Source organism: Triplophysa dalaica, chromosome 7 (assembly GCF_015846415.1).
Source record: "Triplophysa dalaica isolate WHDGS20190420 chromosome 7, ASM1584641v1, whole genome shotgun sequence".
NCBI classification, from domain to species: domain Eukaryota; kingdom Metazoa; phylum Chordata; class Actinopteri; order Cypriniformes; family Nemacheilidae; genus Triplophysa; species Triplophysa dalaica.
In genome coordinates this window covers 15161044-15179975 of record NC_079548.1, presented here as the reverse complement: position 1 = coordinate 15179975, position 18932 = coordinate 15161044, and the positions used below count along the sequence as shown (strand labels likewise).

Below are 18932 nucleotides of genomic sequence, written 5' to 3'. Positions count from 1 at the left end.
CACATACGTTTATTTAGCTATTCTCTTGTTTGTCTATCCTCCTCTCCTGTGCTCTGGGCCTGGCAGTACTTTAAGACTCAATTAGCCATGGGATGCAGAATGAATTGTGCCGTTTCCAAACCCCTCGAGGAGAGATGGGAAAAGAACGAACAGGAAGTATCCGATCCAGTCAACCTCAGGCAGCGCATATTTCCTACGCGCTCGACCACAGGACCGGAGGCAGTGCGTGTTTATGCCAGGGGAATTCTTTCGAGAGATGATTATGTTTATGCGTGAATGTTTGAGTCCAGTCAATAACATATACATCCTGTGTAGTGTGTATGCTTTTGCAGTTGCAAGAAAGTGATTGCGTTAAAGCAAACTCGGTCATCATCTACGCAAACTTGTATGTCAGTTTGAAAAGTTTTAAGAATTTAAGAGTAGTTTTACGTCCTTTTTTAACACTAAAGTCCCAGTACCGATTCATTTAAACTGGATTTAAGGCTGTTCAACTATTAATCGTGATTAATTGCATACAGAATAAAAGCTTGTGTTTACATAATAAATGTCTGTGCACCGTGCATATTTATTCTTTATTTATAAACACATACACTTACACATGGCTGAATATATTTAGGAAATATTTGCATGAATATATTAATATTTATATATAATTGAAAGTATATCAAAGCTAAATTATTCATTTATATATGTATGTGTTTATAAATGCAAAATAAATATGAACCTTATTATGCAAAGTTTTTGTTTATGATACGTAAACACAGACTTCTTTTCTGGATGCAATTAATCGCGATTACTTGTTGAACAGCCCTAATGGATGGAATATCAACCAGGAAAGTTTCATTCTTTGGTTATTTCAAATAAGAAAGTCATGTTAGTCTAGTAAGCAGATGACAGAATTATATGAATTGGGGTAAATTATATGAGTTATGTGTAACTGACCTCTTTAGGTGAAAGCGCAGGTATCTGAGTATGCCGCTGCTGGGCAGGAAGGTGCAACTCATGCAGGTCAGCAGCTGCCAGTATCTGAGCCTCGGGTTCGGCTGTGTCTGGCTTTGCGTGTGCGTGCTGGTAACGCTGGTCTGTTTGATGAGCTGGCAGTACAACTCATCTCGGAGCGGCCGGAGGTCCAGGCAGGTCTGCAGGATTCCCTGGATTAGAGGAATGGGCTCGTGGGCAGCCTCCAACTGCTGAAGGCAGTTAAACAGCCTCACGGCCTCCTCGCGGATAGATGTGTAGCCTTTACTGGCAATATCTTCAGATGGAGGAAAAAGCGATTTTTAGCATTCTCGGATTTTGGACCCATGACATTTCACAGTGGGTGGAGCTACTCACGTGTGTGGTGGAGGTTACCGTAGGGGAAAGGCAGCAGTGGGGCGTAAAGAGGGCTCTGCGTGTACCTCAGGATAGGATTATGTTGATAGATGTGCTCCACAACCTCGGGATTGAATTTATTTTCCTAGATAAACACACAAAAAGTAATACAAAACCAATTGAAAACCTTTAAATAAACAATCGAGATCTCCACTCTGTATCACTATATTGCTATATGACCACTGTGATTTGGAGTCTATAATGCAATGATGAAATAACGTGGAATGGAAATGTTGTGTGAATGTCAAGAGAAATGGATACTAGCTTGCCAATGCACTCGTTGACCCTGTCTTGGGGTCGGTTGTGTGAATATGTGCTGATATAAGCTGTTGTGTAAAGTTCTAGGGGGAATGAGTCCAGTTTTGGTTTGTTGTGGGATGTTTGTTTATGACAGACCTCATAAATCAACCCAAGAGGCACCGGAACGTGACATGCCGACCTGCCATAACAACTATGTGTATGTGCATGTTTCTGAACAATTATCTGAAGTAAAACTAATACACACAGATTCTATGTACGCAATATGACTTTGAATCAAAACAGTTGGTGTTCCAAATGCTGATTGGTCCATCCAGCCAAAGTCCAAAATGAAGATTCGACAAGCACTAAATGAGCGTAGAAAGTGACTAAAACAGTTTAGCCGTGACTATATTAACAAGATTGGCACAGCCTCTTGTGTTTTATTGCCTAAACATTTGAAACCCATACATATGTTTTTTTTTAAGTAGCCTATTAAAGCAAAGGCCCAGTTCATTTAGGGGGCTGGTGGTCTACCATTTCAATGCTCTGTCTGCCTGTCTGTCTATGTGTAACCTCAATGGGATTCCGGAGAGTTCTGTGGGCTAGCAACTAGCACCCTATTAATACAGATCTCGCCCAGAGGATTACATCATAACAACAGGGATATTCTGATGTGCCACACGCTGCCTTAAGGACTATTTCCAGAGACACATTATACTGAGGAGCACAGCTATTAGTGTAAAATCACTAGCCAAGAACCTAATTATAATAATATACTGGGCCAGAGAGATGACGTGGGTGGGGTTTAGATAGTATACAAACTGTGTGTATACGGGTTTGACCCGACCAGGCCTTAAGGAGCTAAGTTGCCATCTACAATAAAAATATTGTACAACAGGATTAGAAGTCTGAGACAACTGGTGATCATTGCAAGTAATTTTACGATTTCTTTAATTTCTCCTTTTGCTTAAAAAGGATGGTTCAGCCAAAAATAAAATGATGTTCCTCTGCAGAACACGCAAGAAGATATTTTGAAGAATGCCCAACGGCGATACCCATTCACGTCTATGGACACAAAACCAATGGGTCAATGGGTGTTCAAATATCTTCTTGCATGTTCTGCAGAAGAAAGTCATACAGGTCTGAAATGACAAGAGGGTGAATAAATGATGACAGAATTTTCATTTTTGGGTTCACTGTCACTTTAAGGACAGCATGAACCTAACTGAAACTCCACAGGTTTGTGCGAACCCATGTTATTTGCATACAATTTAGCATCTAATGTGTTTCAGTGCAAGCAAGGACTCTTATCTCTAGACTAGATTTGATATCTCACCTTATAAATGTGGTGTCAGACTTCTGTACCCTACTGTGCGTATGAATATAACATTAAAATGCAAGGCAAGGCACGTTTATTTATATAGCACATTTCATTCACAAGGTAATTCAAAGTGCTTTACATAAAATGATTGACAGAGGAAAGATAAAAAACATAAATAAGACATAGAAATACAGCTTTAGAATTAAAAAGACGATAAAACTTAAATAAATTTGATTTAAATTAATAAAATCATGGAAAACTGAAATAAAAGAGCAGTTGATATAAACAAGTATGTTTTTAATATGGATTTAAAAGTAGCTACTGTTGGTGAACATGTGATGTCTTCTGGAAGCAGATTCCAGCTACGTGTGGCGTAATGGCTAAACGCTGACTTGCCTTGTTTTGAGTGAACCCTTGTGATCTCTAACTGACTTGATCCTGATGATCTGAGAAGTCTGTCAGGTTTATATTCAATATGCATTTCTGAAATGTATTTAGCTCCTAGGCCACTGAGTGATTTGTAGACAATGTATAATACTTTAAAATCGATTCTACATGTAACTGGTAGCCAGTGTAAAGACCTGAGGATTGGGGTGATGTGCTCAGATTTTTTGTTTCTGGTCAGAATCCTGGCAGGAGTGTTCTGTATGAGCTGCAGCACCATGAATCCCACAAAATACCATCTATAGTCGCTCCTCTTGATACATGTTACAGTTTTTAAAGTGTGTCTATGATCTTGTATTCACATACAGTAGGAATGTGTTGCGTTGTCTCACCTCAATGTCTCGTATGAGGAGTTGGGTTGGCGTGTCCACTGGGGCTTTGCTGTCTATGACTTTCTGCACGGCACACGCCCAGTGTACAGCCTCATTATAGTGCTTAGTGAAGAGCCTGTAGCAGTGTTTTCGGCCATACACCGTCAAACTCCAGTAACCTGTCACACACACAATATATGAGTCAGAAAGTAGTCAAATCAATGTTACACAAAGCTCCAAACAACACTAAGAGAAAAAACAAAACTTCAATAAAACCTGCACATACTGATTAAAGATAAATTTACTACAGCTCTTGCATTTTGACAACCTCATAATTTAAGTGTCTGGCCTGGTCAATACGTTCAGATTTCTTAGAGCTGAATGTTTAATAAGAATCTTTGCAACTATATCCAATTTCTCCCCTGTTGTTAACTTTGGCAATCGAATGAATGGAGCTTTATTTCTGAACTGGCTTTTGAAGACACCATTTTCTCATCTCTACGAATCCCACCATGTTCAAGACTGTAAGACATGGTAAAAGACTCATGACTTATGACTAGAAAGGCAACTAATTGTAGACTTTATTTTGTGGGTTTAACGTCCAGAGAACTCATGCACTGATCAAATGTACATTGAATATATTGTACTGTTTTTCTGAATTTACTATTTATAGGTATGTGTTGAGGTAAAATAATCATTCTTGTTTCACTCTGTGGACTACTTACATTTCTCCCAAATTTCTAATTAAAAAGAATGTTTCTATTCACATTTATTTACTGACAATGTAAATAAGAGAAAACAGTAAATAAGGAGAAACAGGTCACTTAATGTCACTTGTCAACATTTTGTTGAAATTCAACATACACATGACTGGAATGGCCACAATACATCTAGAAATGCTGATTAAATTAAAATGTTTGTTTATCTCTTCATTATGGCAACGGCTGTATGTGTTTGTAAACATTATATTATATGACAGCATGTTGAAGTTGTAAGTTAAAAGAAGCAACTGTTTCCATCAAGTACACTGTGCGGTTTATAATAAATGACCAACTGCTGCCCTCGTACAGTACACACACAAAGCTCCACTGTCATCACACACACACTTTTATCAAGGAAAGTCCCTAAACCTAATCTGGGAAATGTTCAGTTCTGTAGAAGAATGTGTTGGTAAGAAGGTTTGTGGATGTGTGTGTTTCAGCAGTGCGGCACATACAGGCTTCAGTATGACTAAGACTCTGAGCTTGTCTGGTCATTGGCTACCATCTGTCCAGACAACAATGCCTTCATTTCTCTTTTGCTCCTTTATGTGCTTTTTCCAAACAATCCCCCATTTCATTTCCCGAATCAAAGTCTTCCCACAAGAAAGAATTTAAACCATTATTGACAGGAGCTGGTAAACAGATCTCACGGCTGCCCATGACCCGTGAAGGTCACAACTCTCTAACCTCGCGGTGATAAAAAAATTGCGTGTTCCACCATTTGCGAGAGAGAACCCTGAAATAGCGTGTGAAACAGTGAAATGGTGTGTTTATCTTGTGCTGGCCTCTGAATGGTTGGCACAGTCTGAAAAACATTGCTCAGTAGACCATCGATTTCATGACAACCTGCTTGTCATTGTCAAACATGAGAGGTCAAAGGAAAATGTTGCTGCTGTTTATATGTCACGGACAGGATTTGTATGTGCGCTAACTCACTCTCTCTAGGTGTGAGATCTGTAGGAGTGTTGGTCTTGTAAGAGTGCGTGTAGGTGTGTGCATGCATTTGTCTAGGTGTGTTTGTGTGTCACCTGTTTGTTCAAAGGTGTGTGTATCTGTCCCATCTGGTTGTGTGTTAGTGTGTTACCAGTTTATCTGCACATATATTTCTTACCTGTCTGTTTGTAGGTGTGTTTGTCGGGCCACAGCACGGAGCACAGGGAGGTGAGTACGAGCGTGCCCAGTCTGCGAGCGTCTCTTTCCGGGCCGCTGTAGTAGTCGAGGGAATCGGCCGTCAACACGAACCAGAACCTCCTTTGCCTGAGCCATCCGCCCTGCACCTCCCGGAGAAGCCAACCTTGAGGAAACGCAGAGACAGAGCCATGTAATAAACACCAAACACCATCGACCAAAAGAATGAGAATATTAATGTTATAATTCCTAAATTAGAGTGTGTGTTCTCTGGGATTGAACCCATGACCGCTACTCTGCTAATGCAATGGTCTACCACCTAAGCTACAGGAATACAAACAAATGACTGAAATAAACAACGTCCAATGCAATACATCAGTCTTTGCAAACAAGTAAGCGCTGCTCTCGCTGATTCAGCCCAAGAGGCAACGGAAAAGGCGGAACAGCACAAACCAGAACGTCCACATCCAACCGATCGAGAGACCAAACCAGCCTAATGGAGGGTTGTGTTGAGGTCACACCAGGGATAAAAATCTCCCTCCGGACCTTCAGAAAGTTTGTTGTCTTTGCACAAGCATGTATCTAATCATTGAGCAAAGCTGCATGGGAAAAGCTGTGTTTTTGGTAAACCCTCATCGAAAACCGTGGTACCCGGACCATGTTACTGTTTTTCCGCTGTGGCTTGCAGATGCACACCACCTGCCTCTTTTTCCTTTGAATATGTGTGCGCGTGTGATAGAGCCAGACAGACAGACTGGGGAAAGACAGTCTTATTTAGCAGCTCTGCGGAGCAGCATGAGACAGTCTGGCGGAGTATTTGGCCTCCTCTACACTAATATTACTCTGCCCTGCTTATTATTACTCATTACATGTGATTGAGTATTATTTCCACTCTGCTGCAGCAAATAGCGCACAGCGCTGGCATTCACACGCCATGAGCTCATAGAAGACTCCCTCACACACACTTCGAGTTGTGGTCAGCAGCTTAAGAGCTGGTTAAGTGATGTTTAACCGGCTCAATTGGTTTGCGGTGCATCGGACAATCTGTGTGTCATTGATAATATTTCAAGCCAACCCACACGTGTGTGAATGTGTAGACTGGGCTAATATTGTGGGGATCGGCAAGGAAAACAGATTTATAAACACACAAGTCTGAATGAAAATGTACAAATTCAGGCTTGTGTGAGGTTTGGGGTTGGAATTTATTTATTTAGCCAGTCCCACTGAACTCGATAATTGTATCACTTAAAAAACATCTTAAAGCTTTAAAATAGCATATGTAAAAGTCTTTTCCTGTGATAATAATTTCTTCCTGCCTTAAAATGACTTGAATGTACACCCTTGCTTAATTAAGCAAATGTGGATGAATATGCAAATTAGTCCCCGCCTCCATTCAGTCACCTGAGTGAGAAAAGTCGATTATAGGTACATAGGTGCCTCATTCGATGTGTAAGAAGTGCATGCTCCTGTTGTAGAAGCCGAGAATATGCACCATCCTTACATATCTGTGGCTAAAATCTGTTAAAAGTGATGGTTACAGGGTTATGATGTCATAAACAGATGCAGTTTCCAAATGCATTTTTAAACTGTCTTTGGTAAATTGCAGTTTTATGGACAGAATACCCCGCAATGATTTTAAATGATACAATTGCATATGGTTTATCGTACACTGTTACCTGTTTACCTGTTAACTGTCACCCGTTCCGTATACGGGACACCTAAGTTTGCGTCAATGTTGTGCATGTAATTTCTAATCGAATCAAACTATATATCATTGGAAAGGTCCAAGACTCTAGAATACAGATTTACAGGTGTTTTTTAAAATAATTTATGTAGGGAGAGTTATTGATTCTTTTTTATAAAGAGTGTGCTTAGATTTTTTGTCATCCTTTTGCGACCCGTATTTTTTTTATGTATTTTTTGTTTTTTAAAAACAAACTTTTTTATTAATTTTTTACAATAAACCTAACAACAAACCTTTAATTTTGTTTTGTGTGTGTGCTCAGCGTCTTTTCTTTTTCAAACAAGACCAACCATAAGTCTGTATTCCAAAGAATTCATGAGTTACTGCCAACAGGTTCAAATCACATTACAAACAACACATAAGACATATAAACAACATAAAAACTTGATTTCCACCACAGGGGGACAATTTGACTAAATCTGTTTTGTTCCTTAAAACAAATGATCCATAGACGTAGCAAATAAAGGTTTTATAAACATGTAAAAAGAACAAAAGATGTCTATGGTATGTTCTCATAGATAGCTATGCTAGATAGTCAAGTAAACATATGCAGGTATGTATACATGAAATACAAATATTGGTTATCTGAGTCTGATTTAAGATGATCTAGATGATCTGTAGAATAGACCGGATTGATTTGTAGTGTCTAGTAGCAACTAACAAGACAACAAATGTAACACGCAACGTTCAAACACACGCACCAGTGCATGCAAACAAGCGATCACGCTGCAGAATTCATTCTTACCCTTCACGAGCACCTCAGGGTCTTGCTCCATCTTCATCTTACTCTTCTCTTTGATGAGGCTTCTTCTCTCCTCAGAGACCCCCGACAGACTGAACAAAATACACACAGAGCACAACACACATGTCAGCAGAATTCCTACTGTAACCCAGTAACTACTGTACAACCCCCCCTCAGTCCCCGACACACACACATACGCAGGGAGACTGGGGTCAACATCACACTTCTGCTGCTAAAACGGACCCTAACACAAACCCAAACCACTTCACATATGCAGACATTTCACATCTCACATGCACGCACACACATACACAAACAAAATACACACACAGCCCTCCACCACCATGGCCAGGCAGGCAGGGCTTTATCGGTCTGGCAGCCAGGGAAAAGAGCGAAAATAAACGTGACTAAGAGACGCCAAGGACGCTCGCACGCAAAGAAAGAAATAGAGGAAGAGGCGTGGAGAAAGACAGTGGTCTGGGGCAGTGAAGGGTACGTGCACCCCTGGGTTGTTTAAGCAAGATCCAGAAGTTACTGGGAAGTATTTCAGTTTGGCTAAGTTAACCTCCAGAGACCCAGCAAAAACTTTTGTTCTTTCTAGAAGACAGACATAGTAGATGTAAGCCTTGGTGTGTTTAAAAGGCATCTTGGGCTTTTTATACCAAACAATTTCCGTCGACATAATGGTGTTTACACTGTACAAAGTGTTTATTCTATCCTATAAACCTAAACATAAAACTCTGCATTTTTAAATTATAGCAAATAGCAAAATCTATATCCACATGGAGACCAAAAAAAGACCCTACAAACTTAAAATTGACTGGTATTACTTGTAGGGACATTGCAGCAAAGGATTCAAATTAAATATGTACCGATATATCGTAGATTAAATAAATTTTGTATATAAATTACATTCAGAAATTTAAGAAATGTTTTTCTTAACTTTCGATCACATAGTTTTGTTTACAAACACATTGTGCTTCTGAAGCAAATGATTCAAATTAGAGATGCACCGATACATCAGCCAATAATCGGTATTGGTCGATAAAAGCAATTAAGCATATAAAAAACATACAGAAAGTTAAGAAATATTAATTGAATCTTTAGAATTCTAATGCTAGTTAATATAAGAACCAAACTATCGATATCGGCAGACATCACTCTGCTATATCTGCCGATATCACTCAGCTATCGGCCTAGAAATTTAGTAATGGTGCTCTGGTTAACCATAAAAGCCATTATTGAAGCTCCTGGTGTCCAAAGTAAGAACTTCATTGGTCTGTAATGATCTCTCTAATGAACTGGACTTGCTAATCTGTTTCTCTAATGACCAATTTGTTAAGTCAATCATCAAGAGTCCCAAAACTCAATTCCCCAGCTGACACACGGGAAGAAAACAATACCGCTGTACCCAGGGATCATATGATCATTGATTGGACAGATACTGGCCTGGTGTGTGCACAGGATCTGATGGTCGATCTGATCGATTGTGCACACACAATTCCACTTGGATACTATCCTAAAGAGTAAACTCCATTTTAGATATAGCACCATTCTGGTACAGAACATTCACTTTTCAAAGTACTAAAAAATATTCGGTCGCATCACAGAAGTGCAAGGTTTAAGAATGACAAAATCAAAGCAATTTCTGATCATTTTGAATACTGCTATAGACAAACATACCGATGCTGATTTGTAATCTGACATCACATCACGACACATCAAGTATGTTGCCTCGGTATTGACCTCTGGGTTGACATGCATGTGTCTGAGTATTTTTGTGTGCTTTGAATATCTGTATCCATATCAATGTTCTGTACATTTATTTACAGGTCTGTTTACGAGTGTGTGTGTGAGTAATGGAGCTTCAGTGGCAGATCACTGTGGATTTGCATCACTCTCTAATTTAAGTTGAAGCTCAGACGGAGTCAAGAGTTTACAGACATCCGTCAAAAAGAGAGAGAGAAAGGAGAGAGAAAAAGCACAAAAAGAGGAAGCCTTCATTCGCTGAAGCTGTGAGAGCTGGAATGAGCCGGTCAGAACTGGTTTATGGATCCGAACAGAGCGGACCGCTGGCCTCAACAATCCAGTTTGAACAAAAAAACTTTCCTGTGCCTCAAGCATGAGAATAACCCTCATCGTAATCTAGACGGCATTAACAGACGCAGATAAAAACGAACTGAGGTCCATCTATGTCGGGGGCACTGGAATGGGCTCAGGATACAGTTGAACATACTCTGCTATATGCAGACTTCAGAGGGCAGGAGGATCTCTTATAGATGGATATGGGGTATAAAAGAGGAGATGAGCTTTATGACTCATGTCTCAGGGGCTGCAAGTGTTTTTATTATCAGTCTAGACTATCAGTAAAACTTGAAATGTTTTGTGAATATGGAGTTGAGAAAAATCGGTGACGTTTACCTAAAAGGATTAATATTTCAGAGCTAAACTGAAAAGCGGAGCAGCAGGAGATGACTGATCCAGGTCAGAGTCAGAGCAAATGCCACTTTCACTTCATGACTGTGGAAAGAACCAAAACACTGAACCAGACACATTTTAGGCGAATTATATTACATTATTGTATTGAACTACATATATTGTTTTAGCGTACATATTATATTGTTTTTTATAATTGCACATGAAAACTACTTGCACATAGCAAAGCATGTAATGTAAACAAAAAGCTTCATTTTGCTTGATGTGTTCTGCCCAAACTGACTTTTACAATTGGAAATACTGTACATCACCATGGAAAAGAAAACTGGGGAACATGAATATACATAATTTTGTCTTTAGAGGTGAATAAAGACCTTACATAATGAACCGTTACGTTTTTATTACCCTAGAATGAACTATTTCTATCTAGATACATCGCAGATGCCTTTCTACAGTAGACCTGAAGGGACAAACTGCTCTACAGATCGCGTTTTGTAAATAAGTTATTTCCTTCGACCAAAAAGCGAAAAAGTGACATCTTTGTTTTGTGTCATCCACCGTAGTGCTTTGGAAGGGAGGGACGGAGTAAGCAACCTCACCACTGGATGCTAAATTTCATACACTGGACCTTTAAGCGCCAGGTTCACACTTCTAATAGAGGAAGCGTGGTTTTCACTCTGGGTTATGAAACCCTGCTCTGAACTTGGTTAGCATTGCATTATGGTGTTGAACGTGTGCAGTTTGAAACAAAGCAGGCTTAAAATGTTAAGGGTAGGTCCTGAACACCCGTACAGAAATTGAACAGCACATGTATCATATCACAAGCTTTACAGTCAGAGACACCCTGCTTAAATAACCTTTTCATTATTTTAGAGAAAGGTTCAAAATATTTTTGATAATGGTTTTGTATATTTCTGTTTTCTGTTTTATTATTGTTTGTATCCTTATTTAATTATTACATTTTCAATTATTTGTAAATATATTTTTTTTTTATTATTTTCTAGCAATATAAGATTGTTAAACTGACTGTCTACATCATTCTGCATATGTAACCAATACTAAAACGTCAATTAGGATGTGATTAAAAAATAATTGTCAGTGTTGATGAAAAATCCCTAAATTGGAGAAAAATGTATTATAAGGCTTTCAACCGCTAAGATTTACGTGCCGACCTGTTTTCTCACTGATGCAGAAGCATGAGACGATCAGTTATTTAAAGCGTGCGCCATTTATCCATGACTGTTGACACTGCAAATATGCAAAAAAGTACATTAACCCAGGGTTTAGTATAAAACAGTGTAAATGTACTTCATCCAGGGTTATTTTATAAATGTAAAATGTGAAACAAAAAATCCCAGATTACGGTTTTAAATGTTACTATTTCGATTGTAGAAATCTCCCATATGGTGAGGAATGCTTCTGACAGAGATTCTGTCATCATTTATTCATTACTTTCCTTCTTCCGAGGAACACAAAATAAAATATTTTGAGAAATGTCTTGCGATATTGTGTCCATACAATGGAAGTCAATGGTGGCCAATGTTGTTTGGTTTTCAGCATTCTTCAAAATATGATATTTTGCGTTCTGTAAATTAAAGTAATACAGGTTTAAAATGACGTGAGAATAAATAAATCTTCATTTTTGGCTGAATCATCCCATTAATGTAAAATGGGCTCTTTGTTTAACCTAAGATGCAGAATGAAAACTTTAACTGTTTAGCGCAGACACAACCGCAAAATAACATAACCTGCCCCTTTTCTCTAAGATATACAGTATGTTAGTAGAATATGCAAAAAAAGTATAAAGAAAGGCAGGAAATGATGACAGTAGTCTTTCAGTAAACGTTTGGCTTTCTAAACAGTGGTGCCCTTTACGAGTGAATAAGCGACTCTAGATCAATAGAGGAACCTTGGACCCTCCGAGCCAGATAACGGGCAACACCTGTCGCCAATTACATTTACATTTATGCATTTGGCATTTACTTAACAATACCCGCTCCCAAATGACACGAAGTAGGTCACGTCTCATTCAGACCTCACAATATACACGTGTGCACCTACGCAGTGAGAAGCACGCACACACGTGTCTGCAGTCATTGTGTCTGAACTTGAAATGCCACACCTACATGCAAACGCACTGATAAAGCACAGGCTTGGCTTTGCGTGGTGAGACTGTTTGATCTATTATATAGGATAAGAGTGGCCCTTAGTGTGACATCAGCATGGCACTGGGCCAAACAAGTACCTGACGCTTCGACTAGGCCATCCTGTCAAGTGACAAGAGAGAGTTATTTCCCTCTGAAGATAAAATATTTGTAGAAATGAATGACATTCTGTTTAAAAGATGTATCGCTGTATTTCAAAATACCAGTTAATCGGACGTGAATTTAAACCACTTTTTGTAAGGAGAAAAGAACGAAAAATAGGAGTGATCTTCAATCATCTCAGCAACATTTACAATTGTTGCTTTCTCTGTGTGGGACTCATAAATATTTGTACGTGCTTTGTGGAGGCGTGTTTGAAGTTTAGGTCTGACAATTGTAAATTAAGGTTTTTTTCAATAGTCACAGCTGGAACACATATTGGCGTAGTGAATCTGTAGGGTACATGAGTAAGTGGGCGAGCAAGAGAGGTGGAAGATAAGCGTGTGTGTATTTTGAGTTGGGGAGGGGATGTTTCCATAATTTCCACAGCTGTCCAATCAAACCCTTCCAAACCCGACCCACTGCTGCCCACTCTTTTCCCAAAGTTCACTGCAGTGGCCCCCGAGAGGGGCCTATACGAGCCGACTTCCTGTAAGAGGGAGAGCAAAGCAGGAAGCAATTTGTCATGCGGGATTAAACGACAGGAATAATAGAAGGAGAGGAAAAGTGCGCCTTTCTCCAAATCTAGACATGGGACCCCTGAGGGAGAAACAGCAAGAGAGAAATACATAAACAAGTGTAAGATAATGCGGCTGAGAGAAAAAATAAACGGCTCTGTCAATCAAGTGAGATACACACAGAAGGTCTACACATGGATTAAGGAGAAAGATTAAACACAACAAACAGGCTCATTCTGAATGGTAGTGAAAATATAGCTCATGTGTAATATAGTTAGTTATATGCAAGCGAGGTGAACAAACATTTATTATTTTTGTATTGAGAAAACTAAGCTATGTTTGAAAGAAAACACATTGAGCACTGAATATTGTATCCTCACTGAGAACCTCTGCAGTCAAGCGGCTTTAAAACCTCTGCGATCCGACTCGTCGCTCTTCACGTCACACACCCCAAAACCAACACGTTCTATTTATTCAGCTCTTTTTGACAATCCTGCACGTGAACTAACAACCTCTACAAATGACTGCATGTTTTTAGTGGAATAACGTCATGGAACTGGAAACTCAATGCCGCCTGGCAGCCAGAGCGGTTAATATGAAAAGCGTGTGTAAAGTCTCTCTGACGCTCGCTGTGGCACAGACACACTAACCTGAACCATCTGTGTGGTCCACATTGACAGGAAACTGATGGAAGAAATCGCGGGATAAAGAAAAGATAGAAAGGAAGACGAAACATTCCCCCAGATGTCTGCTGAATCAATGGGAATTCTTTTTTGTGTGTATGGGTGTCCATGTGTAAGTTTGACTAAAAACCCCAGATGACTTTCAGTAGGAGAATGATAAACATCTGGACGTCATCAATATGTTGATTAATGAACAGCCACCATAATAAGGATAATAAAGTTGGATAGGGTTTAATATATTACAAACACACTTTCTAAAACTAAATATTGAAAAAGCTACAAAACTCTTCTCAATTGTACTTAAAAGGTCCAGTGTATGAAATTTACAGACATCTAGCGGTGAGGTTGTGAATTGCAACCAACGGCTCACCCCACCCCTCCCTCCTCACTTTGGCAGTTCTACGGTGGCTGACAAAGGAATAAGATGTTGTCACGTTTTTGCCGTTTGTCCGTTTAGGGCTACTGTAGAAACAACATGGTGAATTCCTTGCAAAGGAAACCTGTAGTGTATGTAGATAGAAATAGCTCCTTCTAAGGTAATAAAAACATAACGCTTCATTATGTAAGGTCTTTATACAACTCTTAAGACATAGCTATGTATATTATATTGCATTTCTATCAATATTTAATATGTGCTTATTTGTAATCCGATAATGAATCACTTAATACTTAGGTAAGCAGTGCTCGTGTGTCCCATTGTGTACTATTGACTTTCACAAATGTTCCTGATGCAACATATGTATTATGTCTACATAAAAATATTAACTATATACGTAAAGTAGTCAAATATATATTTCGGAAAATATGATTTAAAATAATTTCCCAGCATGTATTGACGACTTCTGTATTGATCTTTTGGACTAAATGAAACCAGTTCAGAATTCCTGAAATAACAAGGAACCCCTTTTTAAAGAGAAGCCAGGCCGTCCAAAACAGATTTCAATACAGAAGTCATGAAAGTCCCAGTGGTCAGCTGTTAAAACACGAGAAACACGTTAGCGCCTATCTGTGACCTGTCAGGTTGATTCCTTCCTTGAATTTCCCATGAACAGCTGACCAACAGGAGACAGAACAGACACCTATGACCGCACGTAAGCAACATACTTTAGCTCAGACATCTTTTGTTCGAAATAAAACAAACAGGAGGAAATAAACACTTTATACTTTCTCACCGATATGTTGTGACTGAGGACGATAGTGACATCTGACCTTTGCTAAAAATAATTTCGTTTACTTAAGAAAACTGCCAAAACATTACACATCCAACCAGCTGAGCAGGACAAAAAGCACTCAAGAGTGTGTGTGGGAGGAGGGTTGGGATATTTGTTTGGGAGAAATTCTTGAACTGTTCACACAAATACAGTAAAAAATCAAAATAATGTCAACCGGTTTGTGTGAGGGGTACTACAGTCTCATTATATTTCAAAGTAGTTCATGAGAACCCGGTCTGTGTGTGTGTCCAATCTGTGAGGAGACTGAGCGATCTCGACTGTGATAAAAAGCCTTAGTCACTGTCTGGTTGAGGCTTTCATGCAAATCTCATCCTGCTAAACACACAGACACACATACACTCACAGACACAGATGCTCAAGGCTTCACAGTATGCTAATATACTTGCGAACCGTGTTTTGATGAGGATGGTCAAAGCGGAGGAAACATGTTATTTCGTCTATTCTGACTTCTTTAGACTGTTAAACTAGTTGAACGTATGACGTAGTATTTCTGTGCTCGATTCATTCGTGCAGGTTTCTGAAAGTTTTTTCCGAACATGGATTCCCGTTTCGCAACAAAGGGTTCTTAGTCCATTATTGGAAAATTCTCCCTGAAAAGCAGACCCACGTGTCATCCAGCAAACGAAAGAGAATGAGTATGAGCACGCCCATCAATGCCGCTTCACTCGGCTGACAGAAGATTAGCTGTGTTTGTTTGCTCACTGCATTTCGGTGATATATGTCATATAAACGGTGGATATAACGCTGGTCGTTTGAACCTGATGCCGCGGTCCCTGCGTTAAAAAATGCCAGACATGAACCGCACGCCATAAGTCAAACTAAGTCATATGTCTGAGTTTTGTTGTACGTGCATAATGTAAACAACGCAATCTTATAGTGAATCAACAGTTATGCAGAGATAATGCAATGATGTTTTATGTGCTTGTGCTGTAGTTCCGCCCCACTAATGCCTTCAGGAGCTCGATTTTATCCCGAAATTATAGTACAGCTGTATCTTTCTTTTATAAATTTGATCAAAGACTCTTCCAAGATACGAAGTATGCAGTAATAGGAGATTGGCAGAAACTGCGTCTGTCACATCATCTTTAACATCAATCAATCAGAAGTACAGAAGTGTCAGTTCTAAATCAATACAAAATCAAACACATGCAAACATTATATTTTAGACTTTTAGACTATTTTTACTGTGTACCACAAATTACGTAAAACAATAACACTTGCATACAAACAAACACACACACTTGAGTCTGCACTTACAAAATGTAATAGTCATATAAAATAAAATATCATGGTAATACCACGGTAACCTCTGAATACTTATTGTCTGTACCCCTAACGTTTTTGGGGGGTTTTAGATATATTTTGTTCATTATCTTACATTATATGCTGGCTGTTCCCCAATATGTAGATGGTTTAAGATCCACACAAATTCTATATCAACATTAGCTTCTGTACTCACCAGGGAGTGCCGTTGACTGAGCGGGTGGGCGGAGCCAGGGTGACCTCCAGCTGCCCCTTTAAAAGAACAAGGACAAAACACATGAGCATCTGGCAGGTATTGATCCCTCCACTTCCCTTCCAGTAAACAGTACTGTATATTCTCCAAGGATCTGCAGTCCATGGAAAACATTAATGAGTTCAGTTTTGCCTTCTTTCACCAAAAATATTATTTAATAAACATGCTTTGTACTATGACGAAACGCTGTTGTACATTAAACAACATTAAAAATGATTGTATTGAAACAACTGCAGTTTGTATTATGGTTTGACATTCAACCGGAAATGCGCCACAGGCTGAAATAAATATTCTTTGTCGTCCTGACTGACTTTAAATAACGTATACAACTGGTACTCGACAGAGTACTAGACTCATAAACTAGCCATTGCAGTCGTTTTGGCAGTTTACGTCAGCACAGGTGATTGACAGCGTGGCGGGCAAGGGTTCGAGAGGACATCCGGATTCCTCCGTGCATTCTTTGGGGCTGGCTTCCCCTGTACCCTCTCAGAGCTCATAGTGAAGAGAAGATCTGCAGCTGGAATCCAGGAAAGGTCAATCGGTATGACCTTGAAACCCTTTGAAGTAGCTCAACATGTCTAACTACGAGCAAATGTACCATTTGGTCTGTAAGTAATGGCAAAACTTTGAAGTTGCTTAGAGGCAATAAGTCTCATGTAGCCAGACCTCAGCGCTTTTTGCAGCTGAAACTGCCCCAGAACCACCCACTACGAAGAGCTATTGGAGTGACATGTAAAGCTCATTTTGATTTTGACTATGAAAACAATAAGGACGTGGCACTCCGCTTCACACAAATAATTGTACAGAAAACTGTAGATGTCAAATATATGAAGACCTTATGTACAGTACATGACCAGATTTATTATATTAAACTTCACACTTAAAGTGATAGTTCACACAAAAATAAAGGTTCTTTCATCATTTACTCACCCTCTTGTCATTTCAAACCTGTTAGACTTTCTTTCTTTCGCAGAACGCAAAAGGCGATAATTTGAACAATGTTGTCAACAGGCCCCATTGACTTGCGTTGGTTTTGTGTCCATACAACAGAAATTAATTGGGGCCAGTGCTGTTCGGCTACTTACATTCTTCAAAATAACTTATTTTGTGTTATGCAGAAGAAAGAAAGTCACACAGGTTTCAGCGGGTGAGTAAACTATAGAGAATTTTTTTTTCTTTGGTGAACTATCAAAGCACAGAGCTATGAGCCATAAGTTCCTCTACTGAAACCTAAAAGTCTCCCTAAGTTGAAAAAAACATTCAGTCCATTGTGGATATTATGCTGAGTGATACAAAACTGACCACACTTCCTCTTTGCTATACGATACTGACAATTTAGAGACTTCCACAAACACACACACAGACCATAGAAATCTAAATAGGGAGTTCCCACTGACCTCTACAGATCTGAAACTAAGCTTATTATAATAAGTGCTGCCCGTTCATACTCTTAACCCAGAGTTTTCAAGTATTGCTATTACATGGATGACCGGGATGAGGAGCTAGATGACTGACAGTGACGGAGTAAAACTTGCAATACCTAGGCTTGGAGAATGGGGATGGACTCCAAAGGAACCAGATAGCAATGCACCAAATACCATTCAAAACCCATTTTGGGGTGAACTGTCACTTTATGGTTGTTTCTGGGATAAGATTGTGACAAGGAGAGCGGGATGAGGGGCTTAAGGGAACGGCGCGAGGCCGGTGACGCGAGTAATAATGAGCGTCAGCTGCGCGTTGCACCGGTCTCGCACCGTTCCCTCACGACCCTCGTCCTTTACTCACCCTCAACTTTTTCCAAATCTGTATCCATTTAGAAAGATATTTGGAAGAATGGACATGGACACCATTAAATATCATAGTAAAAAGAAGTTAAAGTAATTACAGTTCCCTTAGAACTGTTTGCTTTCCAACATTCTTCAAAATATCTTCTTTTGTGTTCAACAGAACAAAGTTATTTATAAAGACATTTTCCCTACTATGGAAGCCAACATTTTAAGAAATGAATTAAAAAATTACTCATTTAACGTCTTTATGAACTATTTTGGCCTTGAAGGTAGAACTCCTAGCGACTTTTTTTCAGAAATTTTGAGGCTAGGTCATAAAACACATGCCTCCATCCACCCTGAAACGAGTGCACCTAATAACATCCCCTCTTCTGTGTTACTTAAGCTGGCAG

The 18932-nt window shown here is 39.4% G+C and overlaps 1 protein-coding gene across 1 annotated transcript in view; it reads right to left on the bottom strand.

Moving 5' to 3' along the window:
• The window catches only part of plekhh3 (pleckstrin homology, MyTH4 and FERM domain containing H3), a 35897-nt gene that overhangs the window by 9269 nt on the left and 7696 nt on the right, over positions 1 to 18932 (bottom strand). The window contains exons 2-7 of the mRNA XM_056753535.1: positions 16697 to 16752; positions 8069 to 8157; positions 5563 to 5745; positions 3712 to 3869; positions 1336 to 1459; positions 943 to 1255 (exon numbers count right to left, since the gene is read on the bottom strand). Coding sequence (XP_056609513.1) covers positions 943 to 1255; positions 1336 to 1459; positions 3712 to 3869; positions 5563 to 5745; positions 8069 to 8157; positions 16697 to 16752 — 923 coding nt within the window. The remainder of the gene's footprint in view (positions 1 to 942; positions 1256 to 1335; positions 1460 to 3711; positions 3870 to 5562; positions 5746 to 8068; positions 8158 to 16696; positions 16753 to 18932) is intronic.